This window comes from Brachycentrus maculatus, unplaced genomic scaffold (genome assembly GCF_059751285.1).
Source record: "Brachycentrus maculatus isolate JH-2025_06_01 unplaced genomic scaffold, ASM5975128v1 h1tg000272l, whole genome shotgun sequence".
Taxonomy (NCBI): Eukaryota; Metazoa; Arthropoda; class Insecta; order Trichoptera; family Brachycentridae; genus Brachycentrus; species Brachycentrus maculatus.
In genome coordinates this window covers 708,340-728,185 of record NW_028281023.1, presented here as the reverse complement: position 1 = coordinate 728,185, position 19,846 = coordinate 708,340, and the positions used below count along the sequence as shown (strand labels likewise).

General features: G+C 31.7%; 1 protein-coding gene across 1 annotated transcript in view; it reads right to left on the bottom strand.

Moving 5' to 3' along the window:
• crc (bZIP transcription factor crc) overlaps positions 1-18,552 on the bottom strand; it is a 43,907-nt gene extending 25,355 nt beyond the window's left edge. Inside the window, exons 1-4 of the mRNA XM_088266617.1 lie at positions 18,423-18,552; positions 17,184-17,367; positions 16,066-16,190; positions 3,692-3,955 (exon numbers count right to left, since the gene is read on the bottom strand). Of these exons, the coding sequence (XP_088122743.1) occupies positions 3,692-3,955; positions 16,066-16,171 (370 nt within the window). The 5' untranslated portion in view covers positions 16,172-16,190; positions 17,184-17,367; positions 18,423-18,552. The remainder of the gene's footprint in view (positions 1-3,691; positions 3,956-16,065; positions 16,191-17,183; positions 17,368-18,422) is intronic.
• Positions 18,553-19,846: the final 1,294 nt, after the last annotated feature.

The following is a 19,846-nucleotide window of genomic DNA, read 5'->3' as shown; positions in this document are numbered from 1 at the left end:
CTTTTCATTCCCATATAATTGAAGTCCTTTACCCTGAGCTCCTTCACTTACGTCATCTGTATCTCACCAAATATTATCCGCTACTATATACAAGAAGCTGGAGCACAGGACTGATTCACCTTGCCTTCGTGTAATTAGCGATCAAGTCAACATTGCGTCGATCCGATGCGGTGCCCTAAGCACCAATCGGGTGCGGATACACGAATTCATCTGGCATCAAATCCCTTATTTATTAAATTTGTAGACAAGGAAACTGCGATATACATTGCCGGAAAGTTTTAAAAAAATCGTATTACATAAACAAGATAAAAAGCGAAGGCCGTCCGAATATTATCATAATATTATTAATATTAACAAAGTGCAAAGATTTAGGCCTGGGTAAATTACGCGATTATACAATCGAAAAAAATTATTGCGTAAATAATATAATGTAACAACCTTTTTTATCTGTGATGATATTCGATCTCTTTTTGGAATATTACATAAATTTTGTAAATAACCATAAGTGTAATTTTTCTTAAATGCAATAACGGTAGGTGCCGCTTTCGGTAGCAAGGTCGACACTTTCAAAGCCCGTGGAAACAGAAGTAATGAAATCGAAAAACAGAATTATATTATTGCCGACTAATTAGTAAGCAAAACGAAATAACCCTGTTATCCTTCATTCTAAGACTTGTTTGTTTAGTATGCGATGAAACGTAAACCGCGGCTTACACGCTCAACTATCGGCTTGATTTTACCTCCAACTTCTCGGAGATTCTTCCGGAATGAATAAAAAGGTACGGCAAAACTGAAGATTACATCTGACTAGACTTTAACAACCGGTTCTCGCGCGTTTACATTAGCGCACATAGAGGTGTAGGTTTAACCGAACCAAGAGCCAGGTTTAAATGTAAAAGGTGACATCAAGAATTAACGCACTCCGCAAATAAAATACTGTTTAAATTTTGATACTTCCAAACAAAAACACGACGTATTCAAATGATTATTTTTCGGAGTTACAGTTCGTTAGAGGAAAATTCCACTGAGCTTGGTACCTTTCGAGGCGAGTCAAGATAAGAGATAAACTTGGGATAAAAAAAGAAATATCGCACGCGCAAATAATCTAATAACGCTTTATATAATATATAGGTGATGTGTTACGTCGAATCTCAAATACAAGAAGACAAGTACTCACCCATCTCTACACCTAGTGGCGCATATAGTGCTCAATAGGTCATTGATCTCAAGTATAAAATTCTGCATTTTATACCGATCAAAGGTAATGATTAATTAAATATTACAGTGAAAAATCACCTATTTTTATTTGGAATCTTCTGGAAATCGAACGGACACATTGTGCAAGATAGCTAAACGCTGACCACTGCACTACAAAGATGAACAACCCAATACAGTAATCTATATAATCCAATTTTTATTGGATTACTAATAAATAAATAAAAATAACTAATTATACAATATCAGGTATTGTAAAGTTACAACATTTTGAGTGTGTCCAAATACTTGTTCACAAAATCTGGATTATCTCCAATTACAGGAGTCACCTTCATATTATTTTTTGACATCTCAAAAGTTAGCCCGTGTAACGATCAAAGAGAGTGAGACTGGGTGGGCCATGTATCCGAACAGAAGGATGCCAGGTGAGGGAGAAAAGTTCTAGAGTGATAGCCGAGAACTGGACAAAATTATAGGTTGACAGCCAGGGCGGATGATATTTCCAATATTGCCAATATTGTTGGAAAGAAGTGGTCGAGGAAGGCCTAGAACCGCAGGGAATAGCGCCGCAATGAAGTATTATATACGCGACAATTGCAATCAAGGACTTCTTGAACATGCAAAATACAGAGCTTACAAAGTGCCAGACTAAAGACGCTGAACCTGTGCATTATTTGCATATATTGCAACACAGAATACGAGGCAGAACAGAGAACAACTATCTCCTACAAGATACACCGAATAAAGGAATTCAAGGGATCCACCAAAAATTGCCATGGTATAAATACACTAGCTGTTTTTATTGAGCCATCCAGGAATTGAATTGTGTCTAAACGTGTCACATTAAACAACTATACAACTAAAGTGGATGGAAAAAAACTACACCTGAAATTTTAAATTTAAATTACATAACACATTCTGCTCAAACACAATAATAAGTTGCCAACCACTATATTTTTGCCTGGCAACACATTTAATAAAATATGTAAATAATAGTTTAAATAACAAAATAAATTAGCATTCATTAAAGAGCCATAAAAATGATACTCGCGAACAAAATGGCGAACCCATATGTTGAACCTGTTATTATCACAAATTGAGAATATTATAAACTCCGTCGGGTCAAAGATGAACCATTTAAGAGATAACTTTTAATGCGGCTTTTCTTTAAATGATGTCAAAAGTTTTGATGTGTCAATACAATAATATCTATCAAGTTAAAATTTAGTAAAAAGCTTATACTTATCAATGAAGTAAACATGTATTTTAATTATAAGATAATTAAAATAAAAAGTTAGCCAAGACTCAAACCGTTAAATTACAGATACCATTTTCTTTTTACTATTAATTTTACAAATGAATCCATAGATGTCTCGGAATATATATATTATGGGGGGTTACTATTATTAATGATTTAACCACAAGAAGTGAACCTTCCTCACTCATGAGACATTACTTTTTAAGAATACAAATGTTTTTTAGTCTTTAATTTAAAAATCCAACATATTGAGAAAAATAAACGGTTAAAGTTTACAACATTTTGAGTGTGTCCAAATACTTGTTCACAAATCTGGATTATCTCCAATCATAGGAGTATTTTTCATATTATTTTTTGATATCACATCAAGTAATTTTGTCATAATTTCTATCTACATAATAATAGTAACATAACATAGTAATATAGGTTTCGCAAACATTTTTTTTGTCATGTAAAAAGAACCCACCCCCAGAAAAAGTTGGATATCAATGGATCATTCTCATGATGTGTTATTATTGGCTAATAAATTAATATGGAAAATCAGAAGACTATCGGTAACATTCTTATTGAAATCTGTAGAGAAGTAAGGGAGATATTAAGGTTTAAACTTTAGATATTTGAATAAAATGAAAAACGGATACCGCTATACGTCATCGGGTGTGTTATGGGGCGTATCCCTATATGTATCTGCTTTATAGAGCTTTAAAAGTAGTAGTGTGGATTCATTTCTATAAAGTCATTCGTTACCGACTTACGAAAACAACGTTTTTACACAGGCTAATTTTGCAAAAGAAAATGATGAATGAAAATATTGATTATATATTAACCCTTCACTGCATAGTGTATCAAATTTGTTACATACCCAAAAGTAGTGTTAAAACGGCCTTTAAAAATATAAGCAACAATTCTTTGTTGTTACTGATTAGATACATTCATAACTCACGTATATACTTCATAATTTAGCCAAAAGATAACTTCACTTGTCTCCCGAAGACGAACTGTCAATGCAGTCATGCAGTCATGCAAAAAAAGTCATGCAGTGATTGGTTAACACAAAACGAGTTTTACACAATCCTTTATAAGTTGCGTATGTTAAATTAGATATTCCTCCCGAGTGATAATACCCTATTACTGTACTCCTGAAAAAGTTATTACAGAATTTTTCTGAGAAACAAAAGAAGAGTTGAATGTTCTTCATCGTGAGACGATTCATCTCACCTTGTTTGCACTGGTCTAGCTCGGTCAGCAGGCGCTCGGCGAGGCGCGCCCTCGCGGTGCGGCTGGAGGGCGCGCCCCACCCGGGCGAGGCGGGCGGGCTGGTCTCCGCCTCCTGCTTCACACTCGGGACACTCGTTGACTCGGAGCCGCTGTAATCCAGCGCCGAGCTGGCCGTCTGGGGGAACGAGTACTGCTCATCCTGGAACTGGGTAGGGTACTCTTTGTCTTGCTGGATCATAGACAGGGGAAGGGACGCGTAAATATCTGCAAAAAAGATGACATTATTAGAATTCTTCTTTTTCTTCAAACCCTTATCTGCACCCAATGATGCATAGTAGTGGCGGTCGGTGACGCTGGACATCAAATGTTTATACTCGTACTTACTTATTCTAGTACATAAGTAATAATAATAATAATAATAAAATTGGATAACTTATATAGCGCCATTTTCGTAAAAAAATACCTCAAGGGCGCTTCACGGTGAATGAATTGGGGAAAATATTATGGTGGAAATGATTTAGCAAACAAATGTGTTTTTAGTCTTTTTCTAAAGATCATCTCACTTTCACTATTTCTAACCATTGGTGGAAGAGCATTCCACGCCGTCGGTCCTGCAACAGCAAAGGCACGCTCGCCAAATTTAGTGCGTTGGTTGCGAGCTGGTAAGATAACTTTGCCCATTGCAGATGTTGTAGCCGATCGAAGCGTGAGACGTCTATCAACCAATTCATCTGGAATACACAGCTCCTTAAGATACTCTGGAGCCATACCGTGTATTGATTTATACATGAGTAGGCAGAGTTTATACTCAACCCTTTCGGGAAAGCGTAACCAGTGGAGTCTGTGAAGTAGTGGGGTGATGTGACTGAATTTAGAAATTCCAAAAATTAGTCTCGCTGCTGCGTTTAACACTGATTGCAGTCGAGTCATTTTATTGTATTTAAGTAAGTACTTACTCGTACTTACTTATGTACTAGATATCAAATATGCACATCTAGACGGTAGCCCATGAACAAGATACAAAGTATCGTGTAAAATTATCTCCATAAATCCATTAAGCTCCATAACTCAACAATTACAGATACAAAATATCTAAAATGTGTTATTCGTATTAAGGAAAAATAAACGGGACGACATATGCACAATGTTTTATAATAATAATATTTGTATGATTTTGTACAGCGCCATTTTTATAAAATAAATATTTAAATTGCAGTATTGCTGTTTACGGATAGGAGTCCAAAACTTTTTACTCTAAAATGCACGGAATGCGGAGCATCCACAGCATGTATGGATGGACCGCGCCTGGTGAATAAGGCACTGCATCATATACACATGGAGGAAAGGTGATCAGCCCTCCGCTTCAGGTACAAGTCCAGGGTAATTTTAAATAAATATTAATAGTGAAAAATCACATATATTTACCAAAGTAACCAGATCTGCCAATTTTATTTTATTTAAAAATAAATATTATTATAAGCAATAATATATTTTCAATACACACAATATATTGCCTTTATTCATTTCTTTAAGCCAAACCAGTTTCCAGTATGTGTGAAAAGAAAAATAATTTTGAATATTTACACTGAATATTAAATCTGTGTTCAATGTGAAATTCAACCTAGCAATGCCCAATTGAAAGCAATATAAATGTAAACTTGATGTTTGGTCAGGTGACGGTAAATTTTGCTAAAATGAATACAAAGCAAAGAGATAAATATATAAAAAATATTTTATTTTTTTAAGTAACAGTTTTCATATAAATATAATAATGTATATGTATATTTTTCTTAAATGAATTAAAATGTAAAAAAATCATACATAAGTGTGATTTCATATTTATAATATTAACCAGAAGTACTAAGCACGATAGCACTTCTCGCAGGAAATCTTTCCTTGCGATGCGTTGCAGCTAATTCCAAACCACTGCATTCATAGTTCGGCCAATGAGCGCATCTTTGAAGTCAGCGTATGTATTTTAGAAATATAGTTGATGAAACAGTTTGATTTTTTTTTTAATAATTCGGATAACTGACTGATAAATTGTTAAACAAGCAGAGGATTTGAAGATAATCATGCAACTTGGCAAGTAATATGAATAACAGGCAAGATATTTAAAATACAAATCTAATAATAAAACATATATTGAATTAGAAACGCTCAATCTTTTAAAATCTTTGTCGATAACCTATGTGTTGGTGGGTTTATAGATTTCGGAGAAATGCTTTTTCATTTGGTATTAGTAACATAACAAATAAGTTAAATCAATAAATTATCTCAATACATACACAAGTAACTTTAAAATAAATAATATTATTAAATAAAAAAATTATTGATCATACTTTGTAGTAATGTATACATTATTTCTTGGCACTGGTAACACATCTTGACACATAGAAATTGTCCACATGAAAATATTTATAATAATTATTATTTAAATATATTAGTACGAAATCAGTCTTGTAAAATATCACCGGTAAAATTATTATAATCAAAATCAGTCTTGTAAATTATATTGCCAAAGTAGGGTTAGAAGTAATGCAGATTAGTATTTGTGATTGTCCGTGTAGGGTTAGACACGACCGTTTGGCAAGTAAAGAGTATTATCACTGAATCGGGTGGAGAGTGGTTATGTGGTCTTGCAAAAGCAAACCTCCCGTGTCCAGTGACGCGGATAGCAACAATTGACCTAACTCACTGTCCAAAACAAGAAAGGGTGTTTATCAACACTTAACACTTTGTGGTCTGCTTCCAACAAACAAGAACAGAATATCGAGTTTACGCTTCTTTTGTTGACATTATTTCTAAATGGAATTTCACTGCGACGATGTTATACTATTGCATAAATCATATTAAAACTACTTGGTTTATTGTATTATATGACCAACGGGTGGAAGCCAAAATATAAATAAATGGAAGTTTACGAAGTAATCTTAATTTTATTTGTGCAAGAGCTCAAGTAAATATTGCTATGGAAACTCATTTTCACCTATTTGGAAATATGTTACTTTAATGACATGTCAATTTTAATTTCTGCATCAAACTAGTTTTTATAAAAATATCACAAATAAAAAAAATGTAACTTAATGGTTTTTAATGTTATGAATCAAAAGAATCCTAATTATGGGCTTATTTTATTTGCTAAAACTGTGTATTGGAGTTTCTTTCTAATGATGGTTCAGACACCATTATGGCAGCCATCCTCAAGGTCTCACAATCAGTGCCCTGAAATGAACCCTATGATAGTCACCAAACGTTGGTCGAAGGAAATATCAACACACAATTTCACAATGAAAAAAATAAAAAATAAACTTTTGGTTAAAGAAATTGTTGGTTAGAGTCATATGATTAACTGTTTTTATTTTCCATTTATTATTTGAATACAACACCTTTCTAGTCACAATCAAGAGTGACCCAGGTGAAGAAATGACCGAAATGACCCGACTAATTTTTAATATTAGTTTACATCTACTAAAAAATTAATGATAATGTTTTTATGTCTCCGGGCATCTGGGCATCTGATGATATCAGAAAACATTAAAGAATCATTAGCAAAGCATACAAAAACATTTACCATAGTAAATTATGATAATGTTATTGTTGTGAGTTGAGTAGTCTCAACAATGTATATGAGGAGCAAGTTTATAAAACCAAATAAATTAATAATAAACCAAGATTATTTGTGGCATAGATACAATGCTACAGCTGTCCATCAGAATGAAGAAAAAAATGTTTAATTCAATAGATTGAAAATAATACTTAAAAATTAGAAACAGTAAATAACAACTCAAACATTTGAAAATTTGTAAAACATGCTAAATAGAAACATAAAAAAGGATAGTGTAAACAGTAGTGTAATGTTTGCATCTAATACATCTGGTTAAATGTGATTCTGATGAACTGTTGCAAGGGGAAACTCGGGTTTAAAAAGAACAATTTATTTCTCCATCTATGTCTTATTTAAATATATCCATTATAATAAAATGTAACACAGCAATGTTTGTGAAATTCTCAAAATTGAACTTAAAGCTGTATATTTAATAAAGTATAAAATACAATATTTAAAAATAAAAATAGAACTTGTATATATTATTTTTTAAGCTGTCTAATGTGTTAAAAGTAATTTTAATAGATCTATGTTGAGAAACATCAACATGATTAAAAAAGTATTTAAAAATTAATAAGATAATGTAAAGTACGTCACAAGAAAAATTAAACAATATGAAAAATACAGCAGAATTATACCAACACCACAATACGAAATATAATATTCTATTTAAAAAATATACTATACAGGATGTCATATTTGATGATAACACACCACTATGAATGAATTTAATCAATTCCAAAAACGTGTATTTAAAGAGAGAATAAAAACAATATTTAAAAAGGTATTAGGATTTCAAGCTATTATGTTAAACATTAGTTTGAAAATTTGATTTTGTTTTTCAAAATTTTCACTACCAATTTACATTTTTCATGTCTAAAGAGATTTTTCGAAAGTCAAAACTATGTACTACCTTGATCAAAAAGTTCATGGAATCACCACAATGTGACGTTCTCAGTCACCCGATTTGAGTTTTTTTTATTAGGTTGCTACATCTGTCATTGATATTCTATGCAATTTTCAGCTTGATAGCTTGACATTTGTAAAAGTGACGCCATATTGAGTACATCTGCGATTGTGCGTGTTCTCAATTTTTGACAATTTTGAAAAATGGAATGGAATTTGCTACAACGAGTTTGTATTAAATTTTGTAGTTTTAGTGGTGCAACGACATTGAAAATGCTAGAAAAGTGTTTCTGCAACGATACTCTGAAGAAAACGAACGTTTCAGAATTGGCCATGAGTCGACGATGATGAACGCAATGGCAGGCCGTCGACATGGAAAACTGACGAAAACATTAACAAAATTGAAGAATGGACGACCATAAGCCGCAAATGAGAGAGATGACAGAGGAGTTAGGCATCGCTTTTGGATCCGTTCAAAACGTTTCGGCGAAGCAATTCGCCAAACAGACTAGATTTGTGGGCAAACAAATCGTGGATCTTGCACCGCGATAACTCACCGTCCCACAATGCCATCGTTATCATCGATATCCGGAAATATCGAAGATGGCTCTGATGGCCATACCAAATACCGATTATAAAAAATGTTTCGAGGATTGATCAAGCGCTGGCATAAGTGCGTTGAAGTCGATAAGGGGTACTTTAAAGGGGACAATATCGATTTTGAAGAATAATGTTGTATTTTTAATTTTCTGAACACATTCCGGGAACTTTTTGATCAAGGTGGTATGTAAATTTCTTGAAAAAAAAAACAAACAGCAAAGAACATCTCTTAAATGAGAATTGATATACAACCAATGTATACATACATACAAGTACAAAAAGACAACAAAAGAGTCCCTTTAAAATATGGCATCAAAAGAAAAAAAAATTGTAAAATGTAACAATTGGTTGCCATATACATTTTTTAAATGCAAAACAAACAAATGGACTATGTTTCGTATAAAAGCATTTTTTTTTATGTTTTGTCTTATATTCAAAGATATAAATGTTTTTTGTAACAATTTCATGAAATATCTCAATAGATGTATAGCAGTTTAAGAATTTCAAATTTCAAATCACCTGTATAAGGATAATTATAATATGAATTATTATTCTGTTGCTGTGTGAAACGAATAATAAAATTTCAAAGATAAATCCGAAAATAACTAAAAAAAACTAAATTGAATGGGCTAACAAAGTGAGATCAGTACATAGTAATAAATAAATGTTTACTTGAACTTGAGAAAAGAAAAAAATTACACATATTACCATCTAGAATATAGCATTCTATCCTCAATCCTTACATCAGAAGATTGTCGATGAAGGTTTATATTTATATTCAATTTAATTAATTACTTAGCTATTTCTTATCCGCACCCAATGGTGCATAGGGCACTGCAGTTCATTGACACAGTGTTATCTAGATCATTAATTATGTAAAGGTAATAAGTCCAGGGTGGTATTGTATAAATATTATACTGAAAAATCACTTATATTTATTTTGATCTCCCTTGGAAATTGAGCCCGTACCTCCAGTGCGGTAGCCCAACACGTTCACCACTACGCAATAGAGGCGGACTGGATATATTACACTTTTTGGGTAAGAATAATCAATTTGTAGGTAAACTAACATTCAAAGGAAATTTTACAGTTTTTTTTATAGTCTTTGGTTTTTAACTAAGCTCATTGCAAACACTTTTTTTTTTAAATATTGATTTTAACATACCTGTATTGTTCAATTAAATTGTCATTTTTTTAATAAATACTTGATTAACAGTTTAATCAAAGTTCGTTGAAGTAGAATTTAACAAAAATGCTGTCGTATAAATTTAATAATGTTAAAATTCTTATTGAATTAATTTAAGATTAATTTTAATTTTCATAAAGTCATCTCAGGATAAGTATAAAATGTGAGCAAAAAATATGTAAGTTAACCTAAAAAATAGAGTATGATCAATAGGAGAAGAATTCACTTTTATGGCTATACCATTTTTAAGCTTTTATCCATATCCAAAGCTTTTATCCAGACATATAAATATTTGCAAACTTTAAGAATGACACAACAGATTTTATTCCGACACTGACAATTTGTTAACCCTCATGGATATTGGCATGAAAAACAAATGTAGGCGGTGTGACAACAAATGGAACCGCTATTATCAGCACGGGCCTGCTATTAATGTAATAAAATAATCTCATGTCATTTTATCAGGTTCCATTAAGGAATAAAATGTATACACGAGATAAGCTGGATTTAGAAATATTCAAATATGAAAATGCATCTAATTCTGATTATCCTATACTTTTATATTCTGCCCACATATTTGTTGCAAACAATGGAACTAAATATGGGAGACTTTATTGGTAAATTTTTGCCGTAGCATATGTAATTTAAAAATTACTTACATCAATTTTTTTTTTTTTTTACGTGCTACCTCACTAAGAGAGCAGATTGCTCGTGTTTAGAGAGGGAGTTTGCTTACAAAGTTTGTACATGTAAATAAGTTTGTACACATAAATGTACAGTAAAACAATCATAAAAGTTACGATTTAGTGTACCAAGAATACATTTATGTTTCAATAATGCTTGTGTTAGAAAAAATTATATGAATGCAATTCCCCAATAATTTCATTCAAAGCAAAAACTACAAAAACTAATTGTTTTTAACGTTATTCATAGTAATTGCCAAAACAAATTCACACCACAAAAGATGAATAAATACTCCTTAAATAACCTGTAAAATTCATTTGAGATATCTCTTGCTAGTAGATAAACAAAAGTTTTAAATTATAATAATTTCTGTATGATTTAAAGGAAAGAATTAAGGTATATTAAATGTAATTATGTAGAACTTTTTGTAGGAAGACAATGTCGGGTCGTAAGCCCTGCGATTGCCAAGACTTACTCCCTTTGTATAAAAAAACATTCCGTCTCTGTAAAGCATTTAATATATCTTAGGGGTTAAATCCAGTATTTAAATGCAATCAAATAAGAAAAATACATATTATTTACCCAAAGTTCAGCCGGGGTCGATGTAACATAATATTCTTCATAAAAAAAAAATTATATATTATTCTACATAAATGATATCGCAGAACTCAAATAAAGAATTAAATAACACCTAGATTATTCTATTGTTTTTGTAAATATTTTCTGTTTTATTTTGGTAACTAATGAAAAATAAATAAAGGCTTGTCGGTATGGTCCGATTCAGTGTTTATGATTGATACTGAGAATAAATTTATTATTCTGACGTCAATCAAAATACTTAACATATCATTTCACAAACAAAATATGTGGATAACCAATCTTATTTTTGCAATACAAAATGATAACGTCACAAGAAGTTATGTATAAATAATAGTGTTGGTTCTCGTTGAAAAGACGGTTGACCCAAATTATTTTGACTTTATAAAAAAGAAATATCTGTCCCCACACGAGCAGTAAATGATGCACAGGGCACTGCTTTGCCGGGGCTTAAAAGTTAATTAAACAAAGATGAAAACTGTTTTTTTTTTATATGTTACGCAAAGAATTACAATTCAAGAAAAAAATATAAGCAGAATTGATATTACCATACATTTGTTACGAAATTGGTTTGGAATAAAAAAATCCTGTACATATTCATTATTAAATATATATATTTTTTACCATACTTACTTCCAAGAGATATTTTTACAATCCTTTTTTACTTTAGTGCAAGAGTGATCACCTTGCCTTGATTAAGTAATGATCAAGATAACACTGCGTCAATTCGATGCAGTGCCCTATGCACCATTGGGTGAGGATAAGGGTTATTAGTAAGTATGTAAGATTTTTACTTTCTCTCACAATAATGGTAAAAAATGCTCCAGTATTATGCTGATCAGTCAAGAACCCTACCCTGGACTTTACATAGTATCTTTTATGTCTCATATAAGTAATATAGCAATACACAGAAACTAACCAAAAGAAAAACCACATTCAAACTCTCGAGATTTCTAAACAAAAAAAACTAAACAGGTATAAATTAAGAAGAAGAAGACTCCGAGTATAGGCCGAGATAAGAGAAGAATTATTTTCGTTTCGGAGTTTCATATTTTCTGGGTGTGTCAACAGTTTATCAAAGGGTCACGACACACACTATTTTTATTTGGTCCAAGAACCTTGCGGATAATTCTAGAACAAATAGCGTGATATAAATACTCAGCTACGTCAAGAACAATCATTTTATTACTCCGAGATGCGGCAAGTAGGCAACAGTACATAAATTTAATAAAACTATTATTTGTCGGTGATAAGGGAATAATAACAATTCATTGTCTATTTAAAACAAAAAGCTGTTATCTTAAATTAGAGCTTCAGTTTTGGTAGCACCAATTCAATAATTTATATTATCTATTATGAATTACTTTATTCCTCACTGCAATCTACAAGTGTGCCACCCTGTCCTGTTCAATATCCTACCACATCAGCCTAGCATCGTGAACTAACATCTCTTACTCATAGTCAAAGTTTGAGTTATGTGCGTTCACCTATAATTAAATATAGAAACATAAAACCAAAGATAAAGCCATCTTAATAATGAAAATATTCAATTACAGTGAAACCTCTATCAATCGTTACTCGAATAATCATTTTCCCGAATGTGGCGTTTATTTCTTGTACCCCAAATTCATTACATACAAAAATAGATCGCATCGATCATTTCTCCATCATCATTTTACCGTATTCATCGTTTGGATTACGCTTCATATTTGATATATTTTGTCTGTGTTTCTTTACATTCCTCTCAATTTTATAACATTCAACGTTTGAGATAGAAACTATCGACAGCTTGTGTGACGCAAGGTTGACGGATACAGCGTAAGAGGTCGATATTGATGAAGAGGAGCCGCTACCTATACCTTCATTTTCAGAAGCATGCATACTCTTTGAAAGATTGAAAACTTTCTACTACCCACATTCAATAACTGAAAAAAAAATACTATTTACAGAGCCGAAAATATACTGTTGACTTACGGAAATAACGGTAAAAAACAAATGTCGATAACAGATTATTTATAATGCAATTAACTTCAATATTTTTTTGGTTCTGTTCAGCATTGTATTTTTTGTAAAATACTTTTTTTGCATCTAAATCTTGTATTCTTCTTAGAATTTCAACCTCCTAATGGTAATGCAGATTGGGAGGACGGTATCTTTACTCAATCGTATCTCACAAGGAGATTGAACTCTTAATCACGCATTCATTGTTTTCTCGCATTTATAGTTTATTTCGATAGGTCCCTTTAAAAACGATAGATAAGAGGTTTCACTGTAATCGAATTATATTTCTTAAAAAAGGTATGGCTTTCAAATCTTTTTCAAGGGATGTCTGGAGGTAGGAGATACATACTGATTTCTAGAATCAAGTGAATAAATCAATGACTTTTAACAATCATTGATATAAATTATAGGTTCTCAACAGAGGTGGTACCGCCGCCTAATGGGTGTTAGAGAGATCTTCTAGGCAGTACTAGAGGTCCTAGGGGACAGAAGGGAAAGCATTATAGCATATGCGATGAGAAATTTCGGCCAAAAAAAGGTTGAAAACCTGCCATTTAAAAGAAGAAATTAATTTAATAGTTGAAGTATTTTCTTTTAAATTTGTCTTGACAGCTCTCTTGTAAAATTGTTTTTTACTTAATTCCATCCGTGTCGCGAATGTTCCTGAATAACCAATCGGGCTGAATAACCCCTGCACCAGTCGGCTAAATTATTCACAAGCAGACCTTCCATCTCGTGCAGATAGACTTAGTTTAGACTGAATATACGAGCCATTCATTGAAAAAAATAAGTACATATGCGTAGATATCTGGTATCTTCAATGTGTTTAATGCTTGTTTGAATAAGTATAGAAACGAGTGATTTGTATATGAGACTAAAATGAAAACCGAGGGAGTTATATACATATATGTGTGCTTTATACCAGTGTTTCCCAACAAGGAATCAATCTTCTGCTGGTCCACAAATGGCTGTCACCATTTTCAAATGCCTATCCGAAAAATAAATTTTTATTTAATGTAATATAAAATTAAAAATCCGCATTTTCAACTAGGTGAGAAAAATAAAATATTATTTAGATGTCAGGTTTTTGCATAACAGCATTTAATTACATAATATACAACATGCTTCAAATTTAATACTTTGATATTGAGGGCCCCGCACCATTGAAGAAAAAATCTGGCACTTCCATTGAAGTTTATAATAAAAAAAGTAAATTTTAAATCACGCATACCAAGCGTGATTTATAAAATGTGCGACTACATGTGGTAGATGGTTAATATTAGAAACGCCAATATGTGTTTAATACTTAGATCAAACAAGTGTCAATATGTTTAACGTGACCGCAATAAGAGTGAATAAAAGTAAACAAAACCAGATCATTTAAAAAGCTGGTTTTAGGTAGAATTCATAAAAAGCAGCAGCGCAAATGGCTAACGATGGGTCTACTTGTATAACGCATACTTGTGTAACCACAAAACGCTGCTTAAGAAATTGCTATACTCCATTTCTATGTATTGGAAAACTGTGTCATATGCATCAGCCGCCGTTTAAAATTCAATTGATTTGAAAATGGATTAACAAACCTCAAAATAAACCAAATAAAATGCATTAAATTAAATTCCCAATATCAATGTGTAAAAAAAAATCTTGAAAAATTATTTTAAACGTCTGTTGAAATTTCAAAATAAAAGTTGGCTTTTGTCAAATTTATATTATTTACTTTCATTCCTGATCAATATAAGTTGAAAAAATTTTATTTTACTCTCTGAAATATCAAACACACAATGCCTATACTAAAAAGAGCGAAAATCGGTGGTCGATGCGTGTCACATCAGGAATAATCTATTTGACTTTTTTCATTATTTCGCTTTTGTAGAAAGCCCACAATAATGTTAAGTTTCAAAGAGAATAATGAAGAAGGTTGGAATCCGAGATATGACGGTTATTGAGAATATGTGGTTTGCAAATATGATAAGTGTGAAATTTATTATAATAACCAAGATTGAATTAATGATGTATCTCTAATAATTAGTATGAAAAGAGGAATCAATGTTTATCAACAGATGGCGCTCAAAATACTGTAATACTTCTTGTAATATAATCTTTCGAAGACCAAAAATATTGATTGATATGAAATAAAGTCAACATATACATTATGTCACGTAACTACCAAGTGATTTTTTGTACATTTTGCATTAAGTTGTATATAACAAAAAGTGGTTAGTCGAAAAACACAGATACATTGTGTGAAATGAAATGTGTATCATGACTTTTCGTTTAAATCATCTTTTTACATTATAAAACCCTTCAGATCCAATTCTACAAATGTATTTTATCAATGCTTTAACAATTTCAGAAGAACTAAGAAAAAAAGTAATTTCAACACATTGTTGGGTGGTTTTTTTCATGAATCCTGACCCTAATTATACTCAAGACAGTCTGTCACCCGACCCTCAGTATACTAATCACAAGTAATCGCAAACCCAATTCCGGATCGGTACAATAAAACAAATATAACGTTTATAAGCGTCTCCTGCTCTCAACCAACATTATGTAAAAGGAACTTTGTGTTTCCCGAAAACACTGTTAAAAGTCATAGTTAATATTTTTTATGTTTTTTTTTAATTACCGGGTTATTACCGGTAATCGTTAATGTGTTTTGAACAAAAATCATATTTTTTTAATGTATTTTTTGCAAGTTGCAAGATCCAATTCGGAGTTAGGAAATTTTTACTGGAATCAGATTTTATTGCGGTCATCATGAAAAAATAAAAAAAGTGTAGAAAGAGTCACCTTTATTGAGAGCCAAGTCGTCATCGATTATCCAGTCACAGTCGTCAGTAAAGGGAGAAAAGGGCTCCGCTTTGGCAGCGGGCCATTCCAAGTCTGAGAAACTCATAGCAGCTCTCGGTTATACCCTGGAAGTATCACAATCATTATTTTCTGTCTTCCACTCTAAAGCAGACCTCAGAAACTAATGTTAGCACGCCAAAAATAATTTGTTACATAGGTAAAATTATATCTAATATCTAACTTTTTATTAAAAAATTGTACTTGGGAAAAAGACAGTAAATAATATTCATCGTTTTATTCTCTGTTTGTATGCATCTGTTGACACTTTAGGCTTATTGATTTACAACTCAAGTCATCATATCAATTTCATCATACGTAATTTATGTTCTATTATATAAATGAATGTTTAGTTTATTAGAAAGTATTTCTTATTTTCAAAGATTTTCTTAATTTATGATAAAAAATAGTTGTAGAAAATGCTAATTATAATAAATAATAAATTATATTACCAACAAACAACAAAAACAATAAATAATAAGTTAAGTCCAGTCCAAGCACAAGAGCTTAGTCTCAATATTGAAGAGAACTGCTCTATTCATTTTAAGATTGTAAAGGTAGAAATGCCTAGAAAATTTGTTTAGACTATAAAAAAAATTGTAACCATATAAAAAATGGAACCAAATAAAATAAAATAAATTATAAAAAAAAATACAATAATATATAATGTTTCACATTTTATGAGTATTTGAAACTAATAAAAGACTATAATTTAAGTTAATTTTATTTGGCTAGACACATAGTAAAATAACTTTTTTAACATTGATAAGTACACAGCTAAAAATAAACTATACATTGTGATGATTTTACGAAAAAATAGGTTAACATGAACAACTGATGACTTTATTCTGCTTATATATTTTCAAAACATATTTTGGCACAGGATTTTCAAAAAATACAGTCTTTATTTAACCCCTTCCTGCACCCAGATGGAGCATAAGGAGACCACATCGGATTGTCGCAGTGTAGGATTGCTAATTACATTAAAGAAAAGTGGTCAGTCCTGCGCTCCAGATAACAGATACACGCACACACGTTAGTTTAATGTAAATAGGACTTACCTTGTTTGATGAAAAGTCAATCTGGAATTGATCCGAATGTAACGATGAGATTTTATCCAATACCAACGATGGAATTGATGATGAAAGTAATGATCCGGAATGTGATTTGATGATGCTGAGGTCTTGATAAAATAAATGTTGAGTCGAAATGACTAAAATGTTTGTTAAAAACGCCATGATGGCTCTGAAAATAAAAACAAAATATGTAATTAGCAAAATGCATTCTTGTTTCATTTATAAATTTTTTTTTAGTTATTTTAGTATTCAACTGAGACTGAGTCTAGCGGTTTAAGACCATATGCGGATTGTCAAATTTATCGTGGCCTCAATAACTTAACACACAAGTATAAATTACAATTTTTTTAAGATTTTTTGAAAAAGCTTAACACAAAAAAGTTGTTAAGTGGCATTTATTCTTCATTTGTTAATATTTTAAGCCTAAATAATAACTTCTTTACTAAATGTTAAAAACAAAAACTGATTTTTTTGAGTGTGAGAAAAATTGTGTTTTTTTTTTACAGTAAAATATAATTTAGTAGACTCAAAAAAATCCGTGTTTGATTTTAACATTTAATATATAATTAAAATGGAGTTCCACAAATTAAACGCCAAATCTATAAATAAACTAAATAAAAACTGTTAGGCTACACCGCCGTAAGATGAGACAAATGTTTTATTTTATTATACTGATATTGTTTCATAAGGGTATACTGACAACGGGGGCCTAATCAAAAACAACAAAAAAACAACTGGGAAACAGATATTTTGTATAGGTCAAATCTCGTATTAAAATGTTTATAAATAATTCTACATTATTGGCAAAAATGGCCTAGTAAATATTGCGTCCACTAAGTATTTATTTACGAATGTAGATAAAAAAATGTTTTGTATGGTTCATCTACTTTAAGTTTGCCGCCCATTCTTAATTCATTTTCCGACCACGATAACGTCACGTGTGTACCAACATAAACAATAATCCGCCATTTTGTGCACTCACTTGGGCAAGTTCCCAAGCGAAAATGTTGACTAAACAAAACTTTTTCCGATAACCAACACAGTTCAAAATTAACAGAAAAATACACACTTTAACAATAAAACATTTCACATTTGATATCAAGAATTAAAATATTGCGTCATCCTTGTCGAACTATGTGGGCCAATATGGAATGACATGACTTTCCAAAAGACCGAATAAGTACAAAAATCCACACAAACTTGAATAAATAAATGTGTACTTACTCCATGATTAATTATTTTTAAGCACACTTGCGTGTGCGACGAAAAACACAACTAGTAATCCATTTTTACCGCGGAGGTATCACGAGAAATTTTAATACGATGCTCTTTAGTTGTGTCATGGAGAAGGAATGAATTTATTTGTAGTTGACCGACCGCTGTCACGTATTGCTATCTCGCGCAGAAGTATGCTTAACACGAACGCTAAAACGAGATAGCAAGATAAACCAACTTTCAAAATTGTTCTCAAACACGTTTAAATTAGGACAGAGAATTGAATATTTTTTTATTATAATCGTGATCAATGCATTTCTAAATTGCAATCGATATATTTTTTAAAAATAAAATATCAACTTACACTTAACGTTCTCGTTTTTAGTATATCCACGTGCGATTGCGACAAGTTTCGCAATCGGTTCGTGGAAAATCGTTGACGTCATTGCGGAGAAGAAAAGAAAATTTACGCAAGCAAAGAGCTTACTTTTTCAACTCACGAATATTTAATATAAATATCTACTTGACTTATATCTGACATATTTAAAATTATAAGATTTTATTTTCCATGGTCATTCTACTTCTTTCCCTTTATCTTTATTTATTATCTTTATTTCAGTGGTGCATAGGGTACCACATGCACCGAACAAGATCTTATGAAGCCAAGGCGATCAGTGTCGCGATTCAGAATTCACGGATACATAAGTGGAATATGTCAGATGGGATGTAGACGACGTGAGTGAAGGACATACTGCTATATGGGAAAGAGAGTAAAATAATAATAACAGCTAGGGCACTCAGAGTAGCACATTCGAACTCTTACTAGCTAAGTTGTGCGCTGCTATTTTGAACGAGGCTCTTGAAGTTATTATCTTCTTCTTCTTTTTGTAAATCCTAGGGATCTGTTTGTGCCTTCGCATGTCGCTCTTGGGATGTCGACTCCCAGCTGTCTTTCCATCTTTTCGGAAGTCTGCCTGGGGGTCTGCGTCCTTCGTCCGAAGTTATTATAATCAATGAAATTTCTTGATAAGATAGTAATTTATTTGCCGATCACATGTTGGATTATTCCATCAGAAGTGGTTATTAGTTCAATCGATCAGAGCAGAACCTCAAAATCAGAATCAATTTTTTATAGCCTTTCGTAACTATACATGCTTCCTCTAGTATTCGAATAAACGCATGAATGTCGCAAACGAATACGCTTTCTTTATGAACAGAATCTAATAGTATTTACACATAGCTCACTACTTTCAAGAACGTCATAAATAAATAAAATTTTGATTTTTCAGGAGAACGTTTTTAAAGTTTAAAAATATAATATAGTGTATTAAAAATGAATATCAAGCCACTTATTGAACATTTTACTGTGCAACAGATCTTTTTAGGTAAAACCTGAAGGTTTTTTCTTCATTTGAAAAATATTTAGTTTATTT